The sequence below is a fragment of the Grammomys surdaster genome, unplaced genomic scaffold, assembly GCF_004785775.1.
Source record: "Grammomys surdaster isolate TR1022 unplaced genomic scaffold, NIH_TR_1.0 125581, whole genome shotgun sequence".
Lineage (NCBI taxonomy): Eukaryota > Metazoa > Chordata > Mammalia > Rodentia > Muridae > Grammomys > Grammomys surdaster.
Window position 1 is genome coordinate 191,714 of NW_021620427.1, and position 25,956 is coordinate 217,669.

The window sequence follows — 25,956 nt, forward strand, 5'->3', positions numbered from 1 at the left end:
AAAAGAGGGCATTGGATCCCATTACAGATGGTTGTAAGTTGCTGGGAATTGAACTCAGGATTTCTAAAAGAGCAATAAGTGGTCTTAAGCCCCACGCCATCTCTCTAGCCTCTTCTGCCTGTTTTTAATTGTGTAAAACTCACTGTCTGTTTGCAAGGTTTTACATTTTTATGTCGTTCTACCAGATTCTAGTAACGTATTTCTTCTTTTGCAGTCTCTCTTAACTACTTAGAACGTTAAGCCTGGTGGGCAAACTTGATGACTCTTCCCTCCCCACACCCTAAACAATAACAGGCTCCCAGATTCAGTTTCTAACTGAAATTGGCATATTTAAGTGAAAGCTCCTCTGCTCCCCAAAAGAAGAAAAACAAACACATTTTATAAATATCGGTACCCATGGGAAAAGGTATTCACTGTTCATTTGATTGCACCCCAACACCCTTTTTTTTTTCTTCTTGAGTCTAACACATCTTAAGTAGAATACCTCACCTTTACTACAGCCATTGCTAGACCCTGTGTTATCCAAGTAGTCCCAGTAAAGGAGAACACCTTTGAATATTTCTCTTGGGAGTGTTGAGCCATCAGGATGGCTTTTATGGAGTCCTTCTTTCATGAAGGTGGCTTCTAGAGAGCATCAGGAAATATATTTTCAGGATTCTTATCAAGAAGGGATTAAAAGTCTTATCCCGTGTAAGAAAATGTGGTGTGTGTGTGTGTGTGCCTAGAGGAAGACAATGGTGACCTAAAACTACTTAAAGTTACTACTATAAGCCAAGAGGCTCAGGCAAAGGTAGGAGAGTGTTGGGATGTTCAGGGCTCATCCTAATGGATTTTAGGCTGTGATGGTTACTGTTGGGATTAACTCATTCAAGCCTTGAGGTACAAGTCTCAAATTCTTGAGGGAAAATAAACCATTCTACTTGAGTTTTAAACAGCTGTATCAAAACAATCATATTCACCATGCCAGCACTCTGCCATAATTCCAACAGATAAGTTATAAACGTTAAGTGAACGTATGAACTACAGAACCTAAAGTATAAAAGGAACTAAGCTGGAGTAAGAGGAAAGTAAGTGAACATCCTTCAGCCTCTGGCTTGGAGAGGCATGGTTGGTCTTGTGCTCTGTGTACTCAGATGGATTTTGTGTCCCAAATCAGGTTGCAGTCTGAACATGCACATTGTTATGACCAATGTGTGTAAAGAATTTCCCCAATATTCTCTGATTGGACAAGAAAAGGCTAGAGCCTGTGAATGGGTAGGAGAGAGAAAGAAAGGCAAGACTTGAGATAGAGTAGGGGCTCTCAGGTAGGGACCACAAGGGGAAGGAAAAAGGTATGAGGAGAACAAGGTTACCACGAGCCAGGATGGACCATGGGGAAGGATCATGAGTATGTGGCCAAAGAAGCTCACATTGAGGACACACATGAAACAGAGCAAGACTCATTGATGTAATGGAACACTTGTCTGGTTATTAACCTGGATGGTTATAGCCTAGCCGGGTTATAATCGTCTCAGAATCTGCCCAGTTTAGGTTTGTAGCTTGTTAATAAATTTTGATGTCTTCGTGTTGTTTACATGGAAGCTAAACAGAGAAGAATGTGGCAGAACCCCCTCCCCAATAAAATGACTTCAGCATGGGAAATCAATAGTACTTGACACACAACTGAGAAATAGGAATAAACCGTCACAATATTTATTTATCCACTTGAAGCAAAAGCTCTGTTGAGCAGGGTTCTTGCTTGTAGAGCTTTTACAGTGGCTCATGCACATGGTAACCATCCAAGACACATGTGGGGAACAAAGTGTATTCAAGTGTGTTAGGTACTTAGTTGGACTTTTGGTAACTTAATTCATGAGTCATATGGTTCTTTAAAAATGTGATACTGACTGACCTGTAATAGTTTCTGTATCAATCTGGCCTTGATAAAGTATGTGTATAAAAATAATATGGGCACATAAATTTTAATTAAAGCACTATAATCAACGTTAATGTCTCTAATAAGGTCAGGACAAATTAAGTCTCAACAGTGGGAAAAGATACTGCAGTTAGTGAGCCAATGAGGTTGCAGTGAGACAGTTGAAGAAGTCAGGGAAGCTAACTGTTCTGAGTAACTCTTGCAGCTCCTGACCAAGTGGACCAAGGAAGTACTTCTAACTAGTGAGACTACGGAAGTACTTCCTGACCAGTGAGATTAAGGAAACACCATACTACAAGGTGTCCAAATTCCTGGGAATTCAGCAAGGAGGACAACTTGTAGAAAAAAGACCAATATTTTTCATCTTCAGTAGTTTAGGTATTTCTTTTCATACAGCAGCACGAAAAGACCATAAAGCAGAGAGTTACAGGCAAGGCAGACTTTCCAAGAATGACCTAGAGATGGCTTACTAAATATATTGTTATTAACAAGCCAAAGGATTCAACCTGTAGAATTCAATAATGTTCTTATTTTAGTAATGGTGAGTAGAGTCTTGAATTCAGTTTGATTTAAAGCCAGCAGGATTTTTTTTTTTTCCAGATGGGGACAGAATGACACAGTTCCTGCCCCTGGGACAGGGCCAACAGATGTGGGCTGTGAGTGTCAAGGCCCAAGGGCTTAAGGCTTATTTGTAAACAATGTGCATATTTTCCTGATCCGCCAAAGAACGTCCTCTCTGTTAATGTTAATGACTCCATGATAACCTGAGCAGCACGAGTAGAGGGTTTGGGGGTGGGAAAGCAAAGGTGTGGCTAATGTCTCAGCAAAATGGTAAAGGATGAGACCTTCAGGACAGCTCTTATGGCTGTGAAGAAGAACTCTAGAAACATGAGTTTGAAAATGTATTCACCACGCAAAAAAAGAAGAACGCAATTATGAATTATGAGGAGCTTGATGAATCTAAAGGAACAGAGGCAGCTGCACTGTGATCCAGCTTGTCAGAAAGATACAAAGACAGGCAGATACAAATGCTGGCTTATTCCTGAGTTCAAGGTCATCCTGGGACAGAGCAAGGTTAGGCCTAGGGTCCCACCCAGCTAGTTTACCATCTGCGTTTAACAGAGGCAGGAAGATCTCTGAATTCTTTTTGCAATGTTAAAAAGAAAATGAGTGCTTAACGTCTCCTAAGAATTCAGGGTTGGGGGTGCTGATTCATAGGATAATCAGAAGGGAACCTGGAGTAAATGACGGGATGGATATGTAAAATAAAAGACTTTATGAACGGCGGGAGGTGAGCTAGCCAGAGAATATTTTAGAATAAAAAGAGAGAACAGCTTGGATAACTGCCTGAAGCAGAAAACACACACACACAAACACACACACACATAGACACACACACACACACACAGACAGACACACACACCACACACATACATACAGAGAGAGAGAGAGAGAGAGAGAGAGAGAGAGAGAGAGAGAGAGAGGGAGGAGAGAGGGAGGGAGGGAGAGAGAGGGGCAAATTGGGAATCTGTCTCCAGAAGAGCGTAGGCCACCAGCTTGGACCCACAATTTGACCTTGTTTCACAACTCCCAGACAACCCTTCTCTCAGAAGCCCTCTCCAAGCCGAGCTGGTCCTTGGCAATTTTTAAATTAATTGAATTTTGGGGGAAGTAAGAAACCCTGGTCTGTGCTCTGAAATTGCTAAATTCAAGTTGGGTTTGCAAAAGTAATGCAGCTATCAAAGGAGAATCTCTCCAACACCCATCCCCCATCCCATCCCCCATCCTCATCCACAAGCAGCACTGAAAAAAACGGAGTATTTCCAGGGAGCAGGGCTCAAGGTGCAGATCAGCTCAGCAAGATACAGATTGGGGCTGGAGAGACTGCTCAGCATTTAGGAGCGTTGGCTGCTCTTCTAGAGGTCGTGAGTTCAGTTCCCAGCAACCACATGGTGGCTCACAACCATCTGTAATTGGATCCGGTTGTGACCTCTTCTGGTGTGTCAGCAATGGCTTGTGAAGGGCTCTAGGGGTTTTCGCCAGCCTTAAACCTACTTGCTTCAGGTCAAAGTTAGGCCAAGTTCCATTCTCCACCCACAAGTTCATTCCTGAGTAAAAAAAAAAAATGTCAGAATGTACTGACCAACAGTCCCCTGACCCTCTGGAAAGTCCCAGGTAGAGTTCAAATGACTGTCATGCTTGCTAGGCAATAGAGTCAATAATAGCCTTTTGCTAGGCAAAAGGTCAATATGCTTAGCCTATAAGTTTGAACTGTAACTGTGCTGATGTAACCTGTACCCTTAACAAAAGTATAAAAACCACTTGTAATAGCCATTGGGGTCTCCTTCTCATCACATGCCTAGAAGGACTGATTGAGGGTTGACCCTGACATACCAGGAAATAAACTTCTTGCTTTTGCATCAATTTGCATCTCACTTGGGGGCATCTTGAAGTAGTACCACTGACCAAGGAGGGTAGGTCTCTTACACATGTTCATATACATAAAATAAGCAAATCTTAAAAAAAAGATGCAGATTAACCACCTTCAAGACAGTAAGTCTGCAAAATTTTATACACAGTGCCCATTTCTAGTAAAGATTTCTGTCCCCCTTAATGAGATACTTTATTGCAGTATCTTATAATCATTCTGCCTTTGCTATCTCATTATGCCGAATCCATTCTTTACCCTCTAGCCTCCTCCTGCCTAGAGTTTCAAATGAGCATTATCCCTGGATTCATACGCTGTCTGACTTTCAATCAGCCAATGGGAAGACTCCATAGGTACACCAGACAGGCAGGTCAACAACAACAGGATGTTTATCCTAAGGCTGATTTCTGGTAAAATTGCTTCTCGTGTTCCTCAACTGAGGGTCATTGCTCATCTTAAGCCCAAAGACTTCCTCCTGGCTTATTTCTAGCCTAGGAGCAATAGCTTAGTTACTATAGAACCTCGGCTTCTAGACACACTTTTTTTTTTTTCTCAGTGGTTACGTCCACGCATTTATAAAAATAACTTTACAGATGATTCCTCCTTGAACATTTCCACTTTTGGTGTTTCTTACAAATCTTTTTGGGACCTTGATTAAAAGAGTATGGAAACTGTTGGTGTAATTAGACTGTGGTGTTGTGGAGTTCCAAGTTAGCATGTAACTGCTGTGTGTTGAAGGAATTTAAGAATCTCATAGGTGAACTGAAGGCCACTGAGCTCCTGACATTGTCAAAATCTGGTGTGTATGTGTATACATGTGTGTGTGTCTATGTATATATGTATGTATGTATGTATGTATGTCATATATATATGTATGATTTTATGTAATTTCTCATTGAAGAAGAAGGGTGTGTTTTGGAAGTGCATGGATGATTATCAGTAGGGGAGTTTTTGGAATATGTATGTGTCTTTGGGTAAGTATGTGTTAGTTAATTGAAAAAAAGATTATACTGTTAGCTATGGTTGGCTTTTACATGAACGTTCTGTTTCCGTAAGAAAATATGGAGTAGGACCATTCCCAATTCTGTAGCACTATCTCATCATAACAAAAGGAAAAACAGAACATAAAATTGGTTTGTCTTTTCATGAAACTTAAAAGGACACATTTTAGTACCCTGGCAGAATAGTGAAGGAAATGATAGGCACTGGAGGGATGGCTCAACAATTATATATATTTGTGTTTGTAGAAGACTCAGGTTTGGTTCTCAGTATCTGTAGGGTAGCTTCAAGACACCTTTAAGTGCAGGTCCTAGAAATCTGATCCCTTCTTCCATCCCTGCGTGGGATCAGGAATGCACGTTTCCCATATACACATGCGAACAATACACTCACACACATAAAATAAAAAATCTGAAAAAAAGAAGGTAACTGTAAGGAAACGATATAAGTAGAATCCAGTTTAGAATACTCATTTCCAGTAGTTATGGTATAATCATGTTCTTTTTGGTACAATACGGTATTTTATATGTATGCTGACTTACGTAACTTAAAAGATAGCTGAACTATTTCTTTTTTTCATTTTCTTTACCATATTGGGAATCCTTAACGACAGAAATGCTATGGTCAATAAACTATCTTTTATTTTCCATAGATAATTTTAACCTTAATCTGGTAATGTAACACTTCTTTGAGAGCCAGTCAAAGGTAATTGACTAATACCACATACAAAGTTAAGACCTGTCAATGCAAGTTTTCAAAAATCTGCTTTTTCTTCTAATAGCCGGAGTGCCTGTTCCTCTGTGAGTCGTCACTTTCTTAACTTTTGGAGTGACACATACACAGGAAAACAATCATGACAAATTTCCTATGACCAGTACTTCCCTCGGCATGAAAATCAGTGAAGAGGAAGTTCTCATATTATCCTGTACCATGTGTCAAATTTGTTCTAGGACTGAATTATGGTAACCTTTTCCCTGGTTAGGCAACAGTATATAAGGCTGTGAACTCATAAGAAGAAAGTGCTATATTAGTATTAGACCATTAATTCAGATAAAATTATTTTGAGCATATGAATATAATTTTATTTGTAATGATTATAGAAAGCATAGATGTGCATCAATATTCTGGGCAGTGACTGTAGCAGATCACATACAATCATGAACAGTATACAATATTTGTTACTGGTTTTTTGAATTTAAATAGACTGTATTTTTGTCATTGTCTTAGACTGCACTCTCTTTTTTTGGATTTTCGAGACAGAGTTTCTCTGTATGTCTCTGGCTGTCCTGGAACTCACTCTGTAGACCAGGCTGGCCTCGAACTCAGAGATCCGCCTGCCTCTGCCTCACAGGGGCTGGGATTAAAGGGATGCGCCACCACTGCCTGACTATAGCAACCATTTTTAATAAATAAGAGTGGAGTCTAGCTGGGCAGTGGTGGCGCACTTGGGAGGCAGAGGCAGGCAGATTTCTGAGTTTGAGGCCAGCCTGGTCTACAGAGTGAGTTCCAGGACAGCCAGGGCTACACGGAGAAACCCTGTCTCAAAAAACCTAAAAAAAAAAATGGTTGCTATAAAATATTATGTTGTATCATGCCAGTAATAGCTTCATGGATGCAGTATTTTTAGTATTTCTCATTTCTTTGAAGAGATCACAGTGAGAGACTGACTTTGGTTTACGTAGATCCACGCTATAATGGTTACACAATGGCAAAACTGCCTAATGATATATTTCTGAAGAAAAAATCACTGATATGAAGAGATGTATAACTCTACTGATAGACTGTTTCCTTAATGGGTCTACCATTAAAATCTTCATTCTAGGCCTGAATAGATGGCTCAGTGGTTAAGTGCCTCTCCACAGGACCAGAGTTTGGATGCTAGTACCCATGTTGGATAGCTCACAAGAGCTATAACTATAGCTTCAGGGATTCTAACCCTCTTCTGTGTGGCATACATATTCTCTCTCTCTCTCTCTCTCTCTCTCTCTCTCTCTCTCTCTCACACACACACACACACACACACACACACACACACACACTTAAAGAATCTTTCTCATTCTTTCCATATAAATATTGGTGTTGCTAGGAAGACATGAGTACACAGTTAAATACTACTAAGGGATTTAAAGAAGCCTACAGAATTGAAGTTACTGACCTGAAAAGATGTTCATGAGATGAAACCAAGTGTGCCAAAAGAATACACCGTCTAAGTATCAGATACTTTGGGTAGCACGTAAGGGATTATTCTATTCAACATGAATCAAGGTGAGGTCTCTGTTTGTATACTAATAAAATTAACCCAGTGCAGGGGAAGGGTGAGCTTCAGGATTGGTTAATTTGGTGGTGCAATAGTGATACCAAGAAGCCAGGTTCTTTATGTTCCTCTGTTCTGTCACCCCAAATATCACAGCAACTCACTGCTGGTTTCTGAAACAGGTAAAACTTTGAATCCAGGTACAATTGTGTATAACTACATGTTTTCTTATTCATATACTTATGGAGATAATTTTCAACTGATAATAGCCAAGGAAATGTGACCTAAAAAGTCTCTATCTAGCCTATACTTATTAATGGATGTTCTGGGAAATCATGCTACAATGTAATATCTGAACTCTCAACTTGTATTTCTTGTAGACATTTGGTGTCTACCCATCTTTATCAATGAATACGTAGAAAACTAATGTAATAAGCTAATATCTAGATAATGAATCATGTTTCTTTTTAAAATTCTGCCATTTTTATGTATATAACATTCTTTGGTACATCAGCATGCCCCATTTTCTTTCTTTAATCTTTTGGTATGAAAAATTTTAAGTAAATTAAAAAAAATATCAAGGCAATAGCTAAACAAACCCCACCGTACGTATGAGCCAACCTCAATACTTACCAAGTTTCTGGCAAATCCTGCTTTAAGCACCTCATAGTAAGGAATAAATGTTGATTTTAGTTAAAAAGAAGTTAAGATCTAGTTGCCTGTTAACAGTTTCTCACTCACAGAAGTCTAGGGCAAACTAATAATGTTCATCTGAGAGTAGCCTGATGGTTCTCCTCTCAATTGTACAAAACCCTTTTCAAAACTGTACCTCTTCTGCTTCTTAGAAGGTTTAGTTTAATTTCATTAACTGTGTGACTCAAGAATTTGTACAGTGCAACAAGCCCAAACTCAAGGAGAGCTGGTGGTGCTTTACTGGATGGACCCGAGTGCAGGAAGCATAGTTATTTTTATATCTGAAATATATAAATTTTCGGCTTACCGGAAATGTGAATAGAAAGGATGTTTCTGATACACTTACCACTGAGCAAATCTGATATGACTGAGAGATGATCCATGTTAGGCTTGCAGCTTCTTGTCTTCTGAGGTACCCCGACAAACACTCCTGTGAAAACAGGGTCCCCAGTTTAAGAGTGAGATAGCCAAATCTCTCTCTCTCTCTCTCTCTCTCTCTCTCTCTCTCTCACACACACACACACACAGAAAAACACATATGGTATGCATTCATTGAGAAGTGGATATTAGCCCAAAAGCTCAGAATATACAACTTTCAATTCACAGACCACATGAAGCTCAAGAAGAAGAAAGACCAAAGTGTGGGTGCTTCAGTCCTTCTTAGAAGGGGGAACAAAATACTCATGGAAGGAAATACAGAGGCAAAGTGTGGAGCAGAGACTGAAGGAAAGGCCATCCAGAGACTGCCCCACCTGGGGATCCATCCCATATACAGTCACCAAACCCAGACACTACTGAGGATGCCAAGAAGTGCGTGCTGACAGGAGCCTGATACAGCTGTCTCCTGAGAGGCTCTGCCAGAGCCTGACAAACACAAAGGCTGACGGCTGCAGTAACTATTGGACTGAGTACCGGGATCCCAATGGAGGAGTTGGGGGAAGGACTGCAGGAGCCGAAGGAGTTTGTAACACCATAGGAAGAACAACAATATCAACCAACCAACCCCCCCAGAACTCCCAAGGATTAAACTACCAGCCAAAGAGTACACATGGAGAGACCCATGGCTCCAGCTGCTTATGTAGCAGAGGATGGCCTTATTGGGCATCAATGGGAGGAGAGGCCCATGGTCCTGTGAAGGCTCGATGCCCCAGCGTAAGGGAATGCCAGGGCGGGGAGGTGGGAGTGGGTGGGTGGATGAGGGAGCACCCTCATAGAAGCAGGGGAAGGGGAGATGGGATAGGGGGTTTCCGGAGGGGAAACTGGGAAAGGGGTAACATTTGAAATGTAAACAAAGAAAATATCCAATAAAAGAAAGAAAGGAAAAAGAGGCACAGCCTAGAAATGTCTCCCTACTTAAGGCTTCGTCTTCCTTCTTTGGTTTTGAAGCCTCCTTCTCTTTGAGGGCTTTGGGCTGAATTTAGTGCTCTTGCTTTTCTATGCTGGATATCCTCTCATAGCGTGCTCCACTGCAAGATTGATTTTCACCTTCCTTGCCCAATAGACACTTGACCTAGTTAGTCATCCTTAGCTCAGTGCCTTGTTAGAGGACCATAGACCCTGTCAGGGTTTGCATAAGATCTGCTCCCTTTAGACTTGGGCATTTGAATACTTGGTTCCAAGTTGGTGATTCTGTTTGGGAGGTTTAAGGAGGTGTATTCTTCTTGGAGGGAGGATGTCACTGGAAGTGGGGTTTGAGAATTTAAAGACTGGTACCATTTCAAATGGGCTCTTTATCCTTCCTGTTTGTAGTTTAAGATGTGAGTTCTCAGCTTTTTCTTCTGCCGTAGCTATGGCTTCCTGCCATGAGAGACCCTTGTCTTCTTGTAACCATAAATACAAATAAACTTTTCCTTCTATATGTTGCCTGGTCATGGTAGTTTATCACAGCAACACAAAAGTAACTAATACAGACCCTGAATACTCAAGAGTCAATATAGTATTTATTTAAGAAGCCATTACTATATGCTGACCACAGTTTTGAGACTTAGAAAAACCTTAGAGTTACTGTGGCCAGAAGGGACAGAAGCTGTGAGGAGGGACGATGTTAGGAAGAACAATGTGAAATCTAAAATTGATAAGTACTACGTCGTGTAAAGTCCTACTGAATATGAAGCATAAGATGGATTTATAAGCATAAGATCCCTTTATGGATTTATAGAACTCTCCTAGGAATGTGGCACTCTCACCATACTGGAGAAGGCGTGACAAGTTCCCAGTCCACAGAAAGAATAAACATTTTCTCTTGTTCAGTTATGAAATATGATTTCCCTTAAACGAAGTGATTGCTAAAGGCTGCATGTGGAAGTCCGAGCTTCTTACACTACAGAGTTTAATAATGTGGACTTATGGATTGGAAAATAAGTACGTTCTCTTCACAGAGCTGTGGAATTCTGTCCGGCAGAATCAGTCTGTACTTCTGTCTATTTCTTAGCCTTTTGATTATGCAAGCAAGTGGAAAAATCCCTATTGCCTTCCTACAGGATAAAAAATGAACTCTTCTTCCTCTTAACTTGAGAACACTGTACAGTACTTAAACACATTTTCCCTTAAATGGTTATGAATTAAATGGTTTAAATTTCAATTTATTTTCTGATTTAATTGATTGTTTTGATTACTCTATTATTAAGAGACCACTGTGGTGTTAGTATTCAGAAGCACTTTTATTCCTGTTCTGATTATCAATAGGAGAGTGAGGTGGCAATGACATTTGTCTTGAAAGGTAAGATGTGAGGTGGGGACTCATTGCATAATTCAGAAACAGACACACCTAACCATGAGGAACTCCTCTGAGGTGGTGATAGAGGAAACACAGCAGATCAGGGCTGAGTAATGGAGAATAATGGGATGTCAGATGAAGGAAGGCCGACATAATTTCCCATATGCTAGCTATCCCTGCTCATGGTGTGCAGCTCCACATTTCCAGTTATTTCATCCAAAGGGCCCCTTGTAACTTCAAGTACACTTCAGGAATCAAAAATGCTACAAACATATGATTCCTTATATAAAACATCATCACCTTGCTGGGTGGTGGTGGTGCACGCCTTTAATCCCAGCACTTGGGAGCCAGAGGCAGGCAGATTTCTGAGTTCGAGGCCAGCCTGGTCTACAGAGTGAGTTCCAGGACAGTCAGGGCTATACAGAGAAACCCTGTCTTGAAAAACCAAAAAAAAAAAAAAAAAAAAAAAAAAAGACATCAACCTTTAGTCAATTGGCATGTGTCAGAATAAGGGCATCAATCAGTGGAAGAGTACTTGCTTAGTAAGCATAGGACCATTTACTCATTCCTCAGAACTGCAGGGGAAAACAGACATCTTGATCACCCAAGCAGTGTTAGGTATGGGTTCCTTGTGGAAGCCATGCAGGAAAGGTCATGACAAGCAAGTGAGCTTCCTCGAGATGGTCCACCATTTTGCACGGCTGTGATAATGCGCTCTGAAAAGGCATGGACCCTAGGAACTTAGTCCAAGGATTGCTTCTTGCTACTGATAGGCTTTTCCACTCTTGTCATTGCTGTATTCCTCATTGTTCTGACATGATGTGATTGGGCAAAGAAAGACCCTTTCTGCCTGTAGTCTGTTATGATTGATTCCTGGGTATTAGCCCATCCTATTCACAAATTTCCTGCAGATCAACACGGAGACGAACTTTCATGAATTAATGCTGTTTAGATGAATTCATGATTTTATAGAATTCCTGATTTGAGTCCAATAATTTTGGGAAGCTAGAATAACTGATTAAAAAGTTTAAGGAGATGGTTTAAATTGTTTTGCTAAAAAGATATAATAAGGTTAGAATCAAGAATAGAATGTTTCCCCTCCTCACAGACAGGTAACTAAAGGCTGCAGGAGAGGAGCTCAATGAGCGTCCGTGTCACAGGGACACATACATTGCACTAAGAAGAAAAGTAAGCCTGGAACAAAGTGAAGATCAAAGAAAACATTCACTCTAGGTCAGGGCCAAGGATAAGGCCACAGGTGTGCACCATGCTAAAGGAAGGTCATGAACACATAAAACAATTACTTTAAACTTATAATGAGTTTATAGAATGAAATACAGATAAAATGCCTACTTTGAAATCAACAATCCTGTTGTACCTCCCGCTTGTGTAACATTGTATTTGTGGAGTAATTTTTTTTTAAAAGATGTATTTATTTTATTTACCTGAATACACCACAGTAGCTGTCTTCAGACAACACACCTGTTGACATTTGGCCAACAGCTCACTTAGATGTAACCCAAACCAGTACTGGAAGCTTCATTTGGTGACAAGAGATTGCCAATTGGGGCTCTATCTCCTCTGTGGTTTTTTGATTGTTTTGTTGTTATTTTATTTAGATCACCTTCATGTATATATATACTTTAGGAAGCACCTACTATATTAGGTTTCTATGCTACCCCTCAAATGGCCCTCCATTTTAGCCATTATCTCCCTTGTCCCTCTGTCCTAACTTGATCTCCTTGTTTCAGCTCCCCATCAATCCATCCAAAACTGTCTATTCTATTTGCCTTTTCTAACAAGATTTGTCAGCTCTTGTTTCTTACTCCATAAGAACTGAGCTTCTATAGATTTTAGCTTGGCTATCTTTAACAACTAATATCTACATATAAATGAATACATACCATATTTGTCTTTCTAGGTCCGGGTTATCTCAGTCTGGCTAATTTTTTCTAGTTCCACCCATTTCCTTGTAAATAGCACCTGAGACTAGGTAGTTCAGGGATCTAGAGTAAAACCAAATACTACTGATCTTCTACGGGAACAGATCAATAAAATGAGTCCCAGTGACATTCTGCTCTACTCATAGATCAGTTCCCTTCTCAGCCATCATCAGAGAAGCTTCCTCCTGCAGTAGAGAGGAACAAATATAGAGACCCATAGCCAGACAATATGCAGAGAATGAAAGACCTTAGACCTTGGAACCCTTAGCCATAAGTGGGATGTCTCTGTAAGATCCCTCCCTACGGGGTGAGGGAACCCTGCAGAAGAGGAGAATGAAAGAGTGCAAGAGAGAAAGGAATGGAGAGTATCAAGGAACAAGACCATCTAAACTCAACAGGATCGACGTACATTACAGAATTGAGGCAGAGTGCACAAGGCTTACACAAGTATGTATCTGATGGGGTCTAGAGCTTCAGGGAGAAGTGGACGCATGTTCTGTTCTAGTTAGGTTTACTATTGCTATGGTAAAACACCATGGTCAAAGCAGCTTGAGGAGGACAGGGTTTATTTAGCTTATGCTTCCACATCACTGTTTATCATTGAACGAAGTCAGGACAGAAACTCAAATAGGGCAGGAACCTGGAAACTGGAGCTGACAGAGAGCCCGTGAAGAAGTGCTGCTTACTGGCTTGCTTCTCATGGCTTGCTCAGCCTCCTTTCTTTTAGAACCCAGGACCATCTGCCCAAGGATGGCCCAGGCTCTCCCACATCAATCACTAATTAAAAATATGCTCTACAGGCTTGCCCTCAGCCTAGCCTTATGGAGGCACTTTCCCAGTTGAGGCTCCCTCCTCTCCAGGGACTCCAGTTTGTGCCAAGTTGACACAAAACCAGCTGGACCACGCCCTCATCCCTAACCTAGAAGCCATCTCTAACTGATGAAATGAAAAGTTGCTGATGGAAATTTAGTTTTCTACAAGGGAGCCTCACTGGGAAAACAAACTACTTTTAAGGGTTTACCATATCCACAGCAGTAAGTGGTAACTAGAAAATGAATTCAGTGGCATCTTTGGGGGTTCTTCTTTCATAATGTCAAGTTAGAACTCCTTTTAATTTTTATTTTATTTAGTTCTCTCTCTCTCTCTCTCTCTCTCTCTCTCTCTCTCTCTCTCTCTCTCTCTCTCTCTCTCGTCTTCCTCCATGTTTATGTGTGTTGATGAGGTTCCTGAATGTATAAACCAGGGGGCCCTGTGTCTATATCCATCTCTTGTGCCTTTTATTGTCCTCTTTTCTTTCCTGTTTGTTCATTTTGTTCTATTCCAATGTGCTTATTTTATCTTATAACATATTTTATTTTATTATTATCCCTTTGAGACCTGTTTGTTTTGTAAAGAGGGACAGAAAAGAGTTTTATCCAGATGGTAGGGGATGTATGGAGGAACTGAGAGGAGTAGAGAAAGAAAAACCATCATCAAGATATACTGTATGGAAGCCAATCGACTTTCAAAACAAGAAAATAAAAAAGACAACCCCTCATCATTATCACCACCAATTTATATTAGAATATACTCCCAGGTGTGGACTCATCTGTTGGAGTGTGGCCAGTGTACAAGGACCCATGCGCTTACAGAAAAATGATTCCTACTCTCCCAGAAGTCATCTCATAATCAGTGATTGTTGATAAGGGGTGGAGGAGTTAATATAAAAAAATAACTTTCAATCTATCATGTACTAAATCATTATATTTTAAACGGTATATTACCTTTCCTTTTTAGGAACAAGATTTTGTGTAAACTTTTTTAAAAAAATATTTATTTATTTTATTTATTCATTTTCTGAGTACACTGGAGCTATCTTCAGACACACCAGAAGAGGGCATCATATCCTTTTACAAATGGTTATGAGACAACATTGTGGTTGCAGGGAATTGAACTCAGGGAGAGCAGTCAGTGCTTTTAATTACTGAGCCATCTCTCCGGCCCGATTTTGTGTAAATTTTAGGCAAATAAAATTTAAAAAGTGGGGGCTGGTGAAATGGTTCAGTGGTTAAGAGCACTGACTGCTCTCCTAGAGGTCATGAGTTCAAATCCCAGCAACCACATGGTGGCTCACAATTATCTGCAATGAGATCTGATGCCCTCATATGGGTGTCTGAAGACAGCTATAGTGTGCTTACATATAATAAATAAATATAACAATATTTAAAAAAAGAATAATGTAAAAAAAATTTAAAAAATAAGCAAATAAGATTTTATAGCAGTGAATCTTGAACAGTTAATGCATTCCAATTTAGGTAATAATTTATACATATTTGCCTTCTGGTTAGTCATTTACAATCAACACATTGTGACCTTACATTTTTACTGAAAAAGATCTCTTGCCTTAGGTACATAGTAATGTTCTTAAATATTAATTATTTTCTTAATGCCCATGCTTAGACTTGACTGTATGCTATAGTCTATCTTAATAAACCCTGCAGTTTTTTTTTTTTACTTAATAAATCTGAATTTGGTTTATAAAAGTGATGTTCTTATTTTTAAAATTGGAAGTACTTTAAAACTGGAAGGCCATTGATTTAGAAGTTACACATGCCATATTACAAGACAGTTGTTAATAGCCTTTGCTACAAACTAGAATTTGGTCCTAATCACAGTCTATAAGCCATTGTATGACATAGGTTGACTCTTATCTCTGTTTTTCTTTGTTGTTGTTATTGTCTAAAGATGTATTGATTTTATGTGACTTGACTGTCACTACCGTCAGGCACTTCAAAAGAGGGCATCAGATCCCATTACAAGTGGTTGTGAACGACTATGTGGTTGTTGGGAACTGAACTCAGAACCTCTGGTAGAGCATCCAGTAGTCTTAACCGTTGAGCCATGTCACTAACTACCTTATCTCTCTTCTTTTATCAGCAAAGAGACAACAAAACTAATAACACCTAATGTGTAATACTGTAGTGAAGATTAGGCCAACAAACACAAGGGAAGTGCTAAAAATCAGGCACAACAAGAAGAATAGTCCACAAGTGAACTTATGTCCACTTTCCTGAAATGTGACAGCTTTCCTTGCAGTTACAAGGCAGTCTTGTATCACCCCAGGAAGAGGCTGCATGCAAAGAAACATACAACAAATCAGTTTCTTTTTGTGTGATGCTGAGGACTGAACCCAATATATTGTCCAGGTTAGGCAACGATTCTATCATTGAGCTACATCCTTGCCCTTAAAGAAGTAATTTCTTTTCTTAGAGCATTTATAATCAGGCACTGTCTAAATTCTGGGTACAGACCTGAGGAAGAGTAGATGCTATTTCTAGTTTGAAGTGACTGTATCCCAATGAAATGAACTATATGTATTATAATATATTATATATTACATATATAATAGTATATATACTATAATATTTATACAATATAATGCATACAATATATAATACAAATGTAAAACATTTATTTATACTTATATATAAATAAAATATAACTATATATTGTATAAACATTAATATTATACACTAATATTATATACATTAATATATAATATATATTAATAACCTTATAGAAAAGAAAGTAGGCTGTAGAGTGGAAAATAATAGGTGATATAAATGTTCCTCCATTTAGGACAATATTAGTGTGCCTAAAAGCCCACTGAAAGTTGAAAATACTGAGAGAAAAGGCACCTAAAACACCTGACCTATGAGGGAGGCATCATAGCTTAAAAATTCACTATACTGCTGAGAGAAAATTTCATCTTCACGACTGCCTGTCTGACTGAGGGCTGTGCCTCACTGTGGCTGCCTAGGATGTTAAGAGACTATTGTAGCAAACCGTGTAAGCCTAGGAAAAGCTACGTGCTCACAACACAAAATGTAGTTTGTACTTAACGCATCCAGCCCTCATATCATCCTAAAATGAAAACAAAGAGCAAACAAACAAAACACAGAGGTAAGTCAAATCACTGTGGATCCGGGAAAGGGCTATTTTCGCTGAGTGTTCTCAGGACTCTTTTGAGTAGTTGCTTTTTGAGCATAGACGTGAGCGAGGTGGTAAAAATGAATTCTACGAAAATCAGAAGCAAATGAATTCTAGAAAATAATAAGATCAGAGGAGAGGTACATGGTGGACATAGAAGGAGATGCTCCAGGTGGTGAAGGAGGAGAAACGGGCAGATGCCAAAAGCCACAGTAGACTGATGACTACAGTAAAGATGAACACTGTAGAAAAACCACATGTGTCATCAGGAAGATCTCCCAGTGACAGAATCTGTTAGTGATAGATAGATCTGGATTGAACTGGCAAAAGACTTAGGTCATATACTTATACAGACATAACTGAGAATGTGAGATATTTACCACCTTCTCCCAACTAGGGAGCAAAACTAAAGTTAAGTAATGGAGGGAAGAGGGATAGCTTAAAGTCAGGTCTTGTTCCAATATCCCTATTCTACCTTAAGTGACAGGTTTTTTTTTTCTTCTAGCGTCTTTTTCCATTATTCTTTCAATAATGAAACTGTGTAACTTTGTTTCCCATGCTATTCTTGTTTCCAAGGAGTTCAAAGCCAAAGTTATACCTCTGTCAAAGCAAATGTCTTAAACCAGACATCTAGAGCCCATTTAATTTTACACTTTTTTTCTACCATTTCTTATGATTTGTCATGGATATTGGAGGAGTGTCTCTTCCTGAGGCACAGGCTCAAGTCATCAGGCTTGGTGGCAAGTGTGTTTACCTGCTAGATCATTTTGCCTACTGTGATTTCTTAATTTTAATATCACCTGTATACATATATACATAAAAAGAAGGGAATGGATTCACAAGTGGCAACACCTTTGCCTATCTAGATATCTAATTCATTCACTAGTTTAACAATATTGGTCAACATGTAATATACATCCCATAAACTGACCAGTAAGAAACATTGCTTTACTTATAAGAGCGATATAACCTCAGGGCAATTTTAATGGCTTCCAGAAATTAGTCAGATTATCATAAGTAATCATAGGTATCACAGGTATCATTAACATTTCACCATATTATCTAGCATTAAAGAACAAGCCAGGGGGTATTTAAGCAGTGATAGACATCATCCCTGACTAGCCACAGTGGCACTCTACTTCTGACGCTTGTGGCACCAATGGTCATGGCTGTAAAACTGCTAAGTGTATGGAAGGACAATGTAACAATTGGTTGGCTGATAACTTTACTTGTTACGCAATACAGTATGTCTACCATGGGCTTACAGGAGACTCACCTGTACAGACAGTCTCTTGAGTCCTGATCGATAGCATCGATCATAACCGATTCATACCCAGGGTAAAAGGTTATACCCACATAACATTTTCTGCATTCCAAGCCTTAGAATGTAGGGGCAGAATGATTTCCAAAAAAAAAAAAAAAAAAAAAAAAAAAAAGACAAAGAAAAAAGTATTTGAATGGAAAACAAAATTCTGGACGGGAGAGATGGCTTAGCCGTTAAGAGCACTGACTGCTCTTTCGGAGGTCCTGAGTTCAGTTCCCAGCAACTACGTGGTGGCTCATGGCCATCTGTAATGGGATCAGTTGCACTTCTCTGGTATGTCTGAAAAGAGTGACAGCATATTCACATACATAAAATAAATAAGTAAATATTAAAAACAAAACAACAACAAAAAAGAAAAACAAAATCCTGCTCTAAGTAACTTTTTTTTTTTTTTGGTCTCTCTTGGAAATAATTTTGAAATGATTAACGTAGTTTTTTATATCCTACAACTCTAACAGTAACTATAAAAATGACTAAATTCATGTTTTTTGTACTCATTGATGCCTTAGAATGTAATATTTTAATTTCTCCCCTTTTCCTTGTCATTTTCAAGCTCCACTAAACTGTTAGCTATATCACAGAATTTGTGTTATGGCTTTGGTGTGTGTGTGAGCGAGGTGTTTGCCTCCAGCAGTCAGAGGTCAACATCAAGTGCCTTCATTCTCCATTGCTCTCCACATTATTTTTTTGAGGCAGGGTATTTCAATAGACCTGGAACTTACCAATTTACTAGACTGTCCAGCTACCAAGCTTTCAGTCTCTGTAACGCCCTCCCACCCTACAGTGCTGGGGTTACATGTGTATAACACTACTCAGTTTGTATCGTGGCTGTTAGAGATCAGCATTCAGGTCCCACTGATCCATCTCCCCAGGCCATGCTGTGGCTTCTGAGTGATCTGAATACAAGGCAAACGTATTGTGAGTATCTTTCATTATCTTTAAACAGACATGGATTTTAAGTCTGTTTGCCTAATAATGGCTCATTTTGTTGAAGGCTCTTCTCATAGTGTTAAAGTTGTAGGGTGTCCACTCATTTTCTGCATCTTTATTTTTTTGTACAGGTATCACCACATATACGAAAGCTTAGAGATATATAAATAATTTATTTGAATTTGAAATGTAGTTTTGGGGAAAGAGCAGAAGTCATGAGATTTTGCTAGCTGAGCCTGTCTCTGTGAGTGCAGATGTGCGTTAGTCCTACTATGGTTAAAAGGCCTTGTTTATTTGGCATCTTCAGTTCTGCTGTCTCTTACACTCATCCTTCCTTCTCTTCTGCAGAGTTCCCGTACATCTCTGAAGAGGCAGGGACAGTTTGCCGAGCTTAGAGGGTCCTTGCAGTACTACTTGAAGGTCTCCAACTCCATTCCTCATCATGACTCTCTACTTCTGCCCTTGTTTAACTGAGCCCTGGGATAACTAGTTATATAGTACAATCACGTAGGGTTCTTCCCTTTCCATATATAGTTTTAAGAGGCTACGTGTGCTAACAGATTCCTTCCTGTTAAAATTTTATAACTGAGTACACTGAGAGACAATAGACAAAACCTCCTGTATAATGCATGGCATTACAGAGTTATAATACCATGAGAGCACAGGGATGAACAACCAATCTGCTTTATGAGGATGAAGGACAATGGCTCAAACAAACATACAGATAGATCTTTACACTCCATTCAACAAGAACACATTGACAAATTTCGGAAATAAATGAAAGGGTGACTTAGATGATATGCTGGATTCTAATAAAATATAACAAGTAGACTGTCTTAATTGGGGATTAGGAATTGTGAATGCCTTGACTTTTCTAGAGCATCAATGACACATAGTTTTACGATGTTAATGTTTTTCTAATCTCTGATGCATTTCCAACACTGGCTTATAGTTAATTCCAAAGGGAAACTTTCATTTATATGCTTGACTGAGTATAAAATGTATCAGCGTAGTTTAAAAAAATTATATTGGTGTCAGCCCTTGTCGGGCGGTTCATCTAACTTAATTATACCACGGTTTCTTCACTTGAAGCTCCAGGAGGCTGAGAAACATCACTCCTAATTTTGCTTTTTTTTTTTAATAGATTTATTATCTGAACATCCTAAAAATTTCATCCTGTTAATAATACTCTAAAAGGAGCTTTAGATGACAGCTTTTGGGTCGTCACTCCTAGAAAGTGCTTATAAATTATTCTTGTTGTTGCTTCCTATAAACAGTGTCTCCGTCACACTAGTCACACAGACGGTCTCTACACTAGCCAAGGCTTGTCAGACTGGTTTTCTATGGATCATCAGTGACTTCTTTCTTCACCTCACTTTAGCCTACAAAGCCACAGGTGAGCTGATGAGCACACTCAGTCACGGACCAGTCACCACAGGACTCGTAACTTGCTGGTCAGCAATGTATCGGTGAGTTCCTGTCTCCTTTCTGCCTAGTAACTTGTAGTCTACAGTGGTCTAAGGCACTCAAGGACTTGTGGATCTGCATCTGACTGTATCTAATATGGAGAATCACTTTTGGGGTTTTATAGGACATTCTGTCAAGCAGGTTCTTGTTCATTTCATAGGAGTGTTTCCTCTCATTGTCTGTTCGAGCTCAGAAGAGCTTTCCAAAATGTAAAGGAGATGGTGATGTCCTTGCTTGTTTTGGGGAGAATACAATACATTATCTAATTTAGGCTTTATTGGTCTTATGGAAAAACACACTTATTTCACAAAGTATGTGCAAGAAATGTAAATGTGAGGTCGTGTGGGTTAAAATTGCTTACTTCTTTAAGGAGTCTAAAATTAAAAAGCATAAAATATTTTGGAAGCATAAGAAGCGACTTAAGATGACCGTTTTCAATATCTAAATTGTTATATTTAGATTTTTAGAAATAAATCCAGTTATAGAGATACAGTAGTTGAGGGGTGAAGCATTTACCTGGCTAGTGAGAGATTCTGGGTTCAATCCTCAGCATCACACACACACATCAAACTCCAATATACACAGCCACACTAAACTTCTCTGTGGTTTCCTTTCAATGCTAGAACCTCAATAGTAACAACATTTTAGTCTTCTGATCCTCTTCAGTTTTATATTAAAATTTATTTTCTCAGACATATTGGCAAACCCCTTTTGATGTATACTTTGATGAGTAAGAATCTTTCATTTACACTGTGAGAAGAAAATATCGAAATTTCAGTGAAATCTGCCATCACTACATAAGGAAAAAGCCTAATTTTCTCACTGGCAGTTCTACATGTATTTTAGAAGAAGCTGAATATTCCTCTAGTCTCACAAAGCGGGCACTAAGAGCTACAGATCTTAGAAATATAGTGATGTCTGCCTTTTACAAGCATTTCTTCATAATCCATGTTTTTTTTGTATCTTTTTCTTCTTCTTATTCACTAAGAACTTAACTACAGAAAATAGCACTTTAAGGAAGCCTCTATCACATTCACCGTCTTGGCTTCTCAGCTCTGTTCTATGTTAGATCTGACTGAGTTGCCACTTGATTCTCAACATGTCGAGAAGCTGTGATTGAAGGAGACATTGCAGTGAATTGTTTTTCTAAAATTAATTTCTAAATCTCAAGCAGAGGATGTGCTAAGTTTTTAAAGCCCTAGTACAGAATGGGTGGAGATTACCTCTCAAGTAAACAAACAAAATATCTCTAATCAAGTAACAATAAAAAAAAGTCTTTCTGATCTGAGCAGTGTGTGACTGATGGAGTAAACCATATAGGAATGGGAAGTTAGTGGATGAAAGATCAGGAATGGGCTGAGGTGGAAAGGGATCTGGCTTATCATACACCTTGGCCGGGCAAGTGGTTCAACACATTGGTTCGAAGAAATACAAATACACGTATGTTGATAATTTCTGTTTGAGGGCTTTGGCTCATTACCAGGAAAGCATGGAAGATGTAGTTGGAGATTTGTCCTTACACCCAGCTTCACCTTTCACCAGATTCCGACAGCCTTCTCCCTGTTCCATCTAAATGAGAATCACTATTTAAGAAACGTAAGGGTTAGAAAATAATTTGGACTGGGTGAAGTGTTTTCCTCTTAGCCTGCAATTTTCTTTAAATGGTTACATTACTATCCTTTGAGCGTGAAGAGATCAATGCGAAGATTTTATAAATACACAGAAGAGAATCAAAGAAAAGTCTAGCTGGGTAAGGCTATAGGAGGAGGTTTGGGAGGTAGTGAAGGTGTTCCTTAAATGTTTTTATTTTCTTAAATATTTTTACCAATAATTGATGATAATGAGAATTAAAAGTAAATGGATTAAACTTCTAGGATTAATATGTTTTTTAGAGAGCTGAAAGTGAAATGAGTACAAAAAATACAATTTTAATTATGAACTACTTCTCCAAGAGTGGCTCATGTAACCTCCTATAAGAATCAATAAGCACTGATTAAAAATAGAGCTATTTAACTCCACGCCATAAATCTTAATACACTTGGGCTTGAACTACACTTGCCCAAACATTAAGCATTTGTCCAAAGGAAATTTTAAGACTCTTATGTTTGAGAAAAAAAAAACAGTAGACATAAAAAGAGAAGAAATGTGATACTGGAGCAAAAACAGCACAGATGAAACAGTTGTTATTAAAACGAAGTCAGCCTTTGCTTTATTTAAATTGATATAATTATATCGTCATGGGTGGTGCTCTCTCCCTGGCTTCCTTTCCCTTCAAGGAGATGAGCCTTATTTATGCAGCCCGGTGATGATTAAGGAAGTGGCAGTAATTTCAGAATGTATGGAAACCGAAGGACGAGTACAGACGTATATGGGTAGTTTATGCCAAACAGGGAAACAGGTCTTATTTTCATTTTCAAAATAGACTTGTTTACAGGAAAAACTTGACCATTGTAAAACTATGCCACACCCTGAAATTAGTCAGTATTGACATTGAAAGGGTTTTATTTTGTCAACAGATAGGTTCGGAGTTGCGACACGTCTGTGCTCCCAGGGTTTAACGTGCACTCACTTCTCTTTCAGCTAAGATCAGTCCTATGCGTATAAAAAGCTTTAGTAAGTTTTCATTGGGATTCAGCCCGATGCGGATTCACATTATGTATCTTGTAAAATGTAGATCATTGAGTAATTCTCTCCTGAGTGATTGTTGTTATCACTCCTTTTAAAAGATAAGATGGCCGGGCGATGGTGGCGCACGCCTTTAATCCCAGCACTTGGGAGGCAGAGGCAGGTGGATTTCTGAGTTCGAGGCCAGCCTGGTCTACAGAGTGAGTTCCAGGACAGCCAGGGCTACACAGAGAAACCCTGTCTCGAAAAACCAAAAAAAAAAAAAAAAAAAAAAAAAAAAAAAAAAAGATGATGTGGTGCAAATGGTCCAGGCTCACTGGGAGATCTAGCATCTGTACTTGTGGTCTGGGTGTCTAGGCCCTTTTACCTACATCAGAATGTCTATCACAGGTGCTATTCTAAGGACCGTCCAGTCATTGGAAAGCTTTACAGAAATGGAAAAAGAAGTGTTTCTGTAACACTTTTCAGAATGTATGTTTGTATGTATGTATGTATTTATGTATGTATGCATGTACAAACATACACACACAATATGAATGCGTAGGTCAAGTGACAGATGGTTATATAAAGCTAACATGAAATTGTCTACATATGTGATAAGAAGGAAATGCTGGACTAGAATTTTACTTCCACATACGGTTTTCTAAACATCTTTAAAGAATTAACTGAGCACCTTACTGATGTCTAAATTTTTTTCTTGTATAAAATAAACACGTGACCTAATTTCCATTTCACCACTGTCTTAAAGGTGATCAGTGGCTGTGAGCACAGCACTTTGATTACATGACTGTTTTCTACAAATGAATTCATAGGTCAGAATTAACTGCAACTGTTTTTTACTCTAAAATGAGATTGCTTATTTTAAAGAGGGAATAACTGGAAATACCAGCACCGAGTTTTATATCCAAATATGATAGCACATAGAACTCCCTAGCTGTGGAGTAGCTCTCCTGAGGCATTATGTGGAAAAATGGTTCCATGGATGGTCTGTGGCTCTATCAGTGTTTAGAAGAAAGAACTACATTAGTTACTCATGTTGGAAGCTGAGGTTGTAAGATTCTTTGGGTTCACAAGTTTGTGAACATCCTGGGCAATACAGTGAAACCTCAGCCCAACAAAACAGAACAAGATAGGATTTATTCCAGCATATTTTCTTGGAGCTCCTTAATTGAAGTTAATTGCTGAGAAACAGAAAGAATGTTCTCTGTGATTCTGGCATAATTTCCCAGGTCTGAGTCCAGTAGATAGGGATCAGGAAGGATTAGAGGCTGAGGATAATAGTGGGCTGTAGTTACGTTAAGACACCATGCTAAGAGTGCAAGTCTGACCTTTCTCCAAGTACACGCCTGACTGGTGTGGGAGGGTGAGCTCTCAGAGTTTTCAAATAGTAATTCTAAGACGATAAGTAGTTTTACAGAAATCCGAAATATCACTGAGGCATCATTAAACTTTACTTCGCCACATTTCATCTGAAGATGTCAGATGATATACATATTTTGAAGCTGACTAAGTAAACACTGAGGATTTTTTGCACTTTGTCTAAAGTTAAATCAGAGTCAGATTAGGACAAAATAACAATTGTTATCATTTGAGTATGATATTATGTAGCAACTCCCTTTATAAAACATTACTCACGTTTAAACTTTATAACAGCCTACAGCTAATTTGTACCCATTCTGTAGATGGAGAAATGGGTGCTCAGAGACATAGTTTTTTTTTTTTTCACTTGGTAGTGGATGACAGAACTGAAAATGAGTGCAGGCAGGTCTATAGGATTCTAAAGCTTATGTTTTAATCACAATGCTGACCCATCCTTATGGGACCTTTTCTCTTCATCTATGTGTGCCCTCTATGACTAGTTCAATCGTCTTACTGTGCCAAGAGATAGAAAAGTTATATATTTTCAAAGACTGCTTCAGTTATTCAAGAAATGTTCTTTAAAATTAGCCCCTGCAACAGGAAGCACGGAAATTCCATTCTACAAAGGTAGCACAGCTCTGCAGGAGTGGATAATTTGCATATGGCCACAGAAATAGATGAGTCAGTCGGCACTAGAGATACAATCTAACCTCCCAGTGTACCTGTGTTCTCTGCATAGTTTAGGAGGAGAGACAGATTAGTGTGGGCTAACTCCACGGCCCAGGAACTGTTGTCATGACTAATACTATTAGAACTTAAGTAAAAATAGATGGCCTTCTTAATAATTAACATTATACATTTATTATGTTCAAGTTGACTTGAAATACTTAAACATCATGGCTAAATTAAGCAAATGAACATACACAGTATTTCATGTAGACTTTTCTTTGTGTGTATGAGAACAGGTAAAATCTACTCTCCTTATTTTTCACGCGCATGATACATTGTTATTAAATGTAGTGGCCATGTGGTATAGTTGCTGTTTTGAGCTTATCCCTCCTAGCTAACTGAAAATCCCTGCAGGAGGAATAAAAACACTCTCTGATAGATATTTGATCCCAATATATATTTTGTCATTTGTTGCCTTATGGCAACCCTGTGAGCAGCTAACTTTAATATCAAATGGCAGTACATACAAAGAAACCGAGACCTCTAATCTCTGAGTCCATGATTGGTGAAACTGAAGGTTTAATGTGCATGTTTTCACCCCAGTTCTGTGTTTTCCCATCCTCCCTTCTGTCTCTTTCATGTTATCAACCTTGGACTCCTAAAGT

The 25,956-nt window shown here is 38.9% G+C and overlaps 1 protein-coding gene across 1 annotated transcript in view; it reads left to right on the forward strand.

Annotated features, from left to right (window-relative positions):
* Window positions 1–20,575: 20,575 nt before the first annotated feature.
* Window positions 20,576–25,956, forward strand: part of Tmprss11e (transmembrane serine protease 11E) — a 38,174-nt gene continuing 32,793 nt past the window's right edge. The window contains exon 1 of the mRNA XM_028786786.1: window positions 20,576–20,640. Within this exon, the coding sequence (XP_028642619.1) occupies window positions 20,576–20,640 (65 nt within the window). The remainder of the gene's footprint in view (window positions 20,641–25,956) is intronic.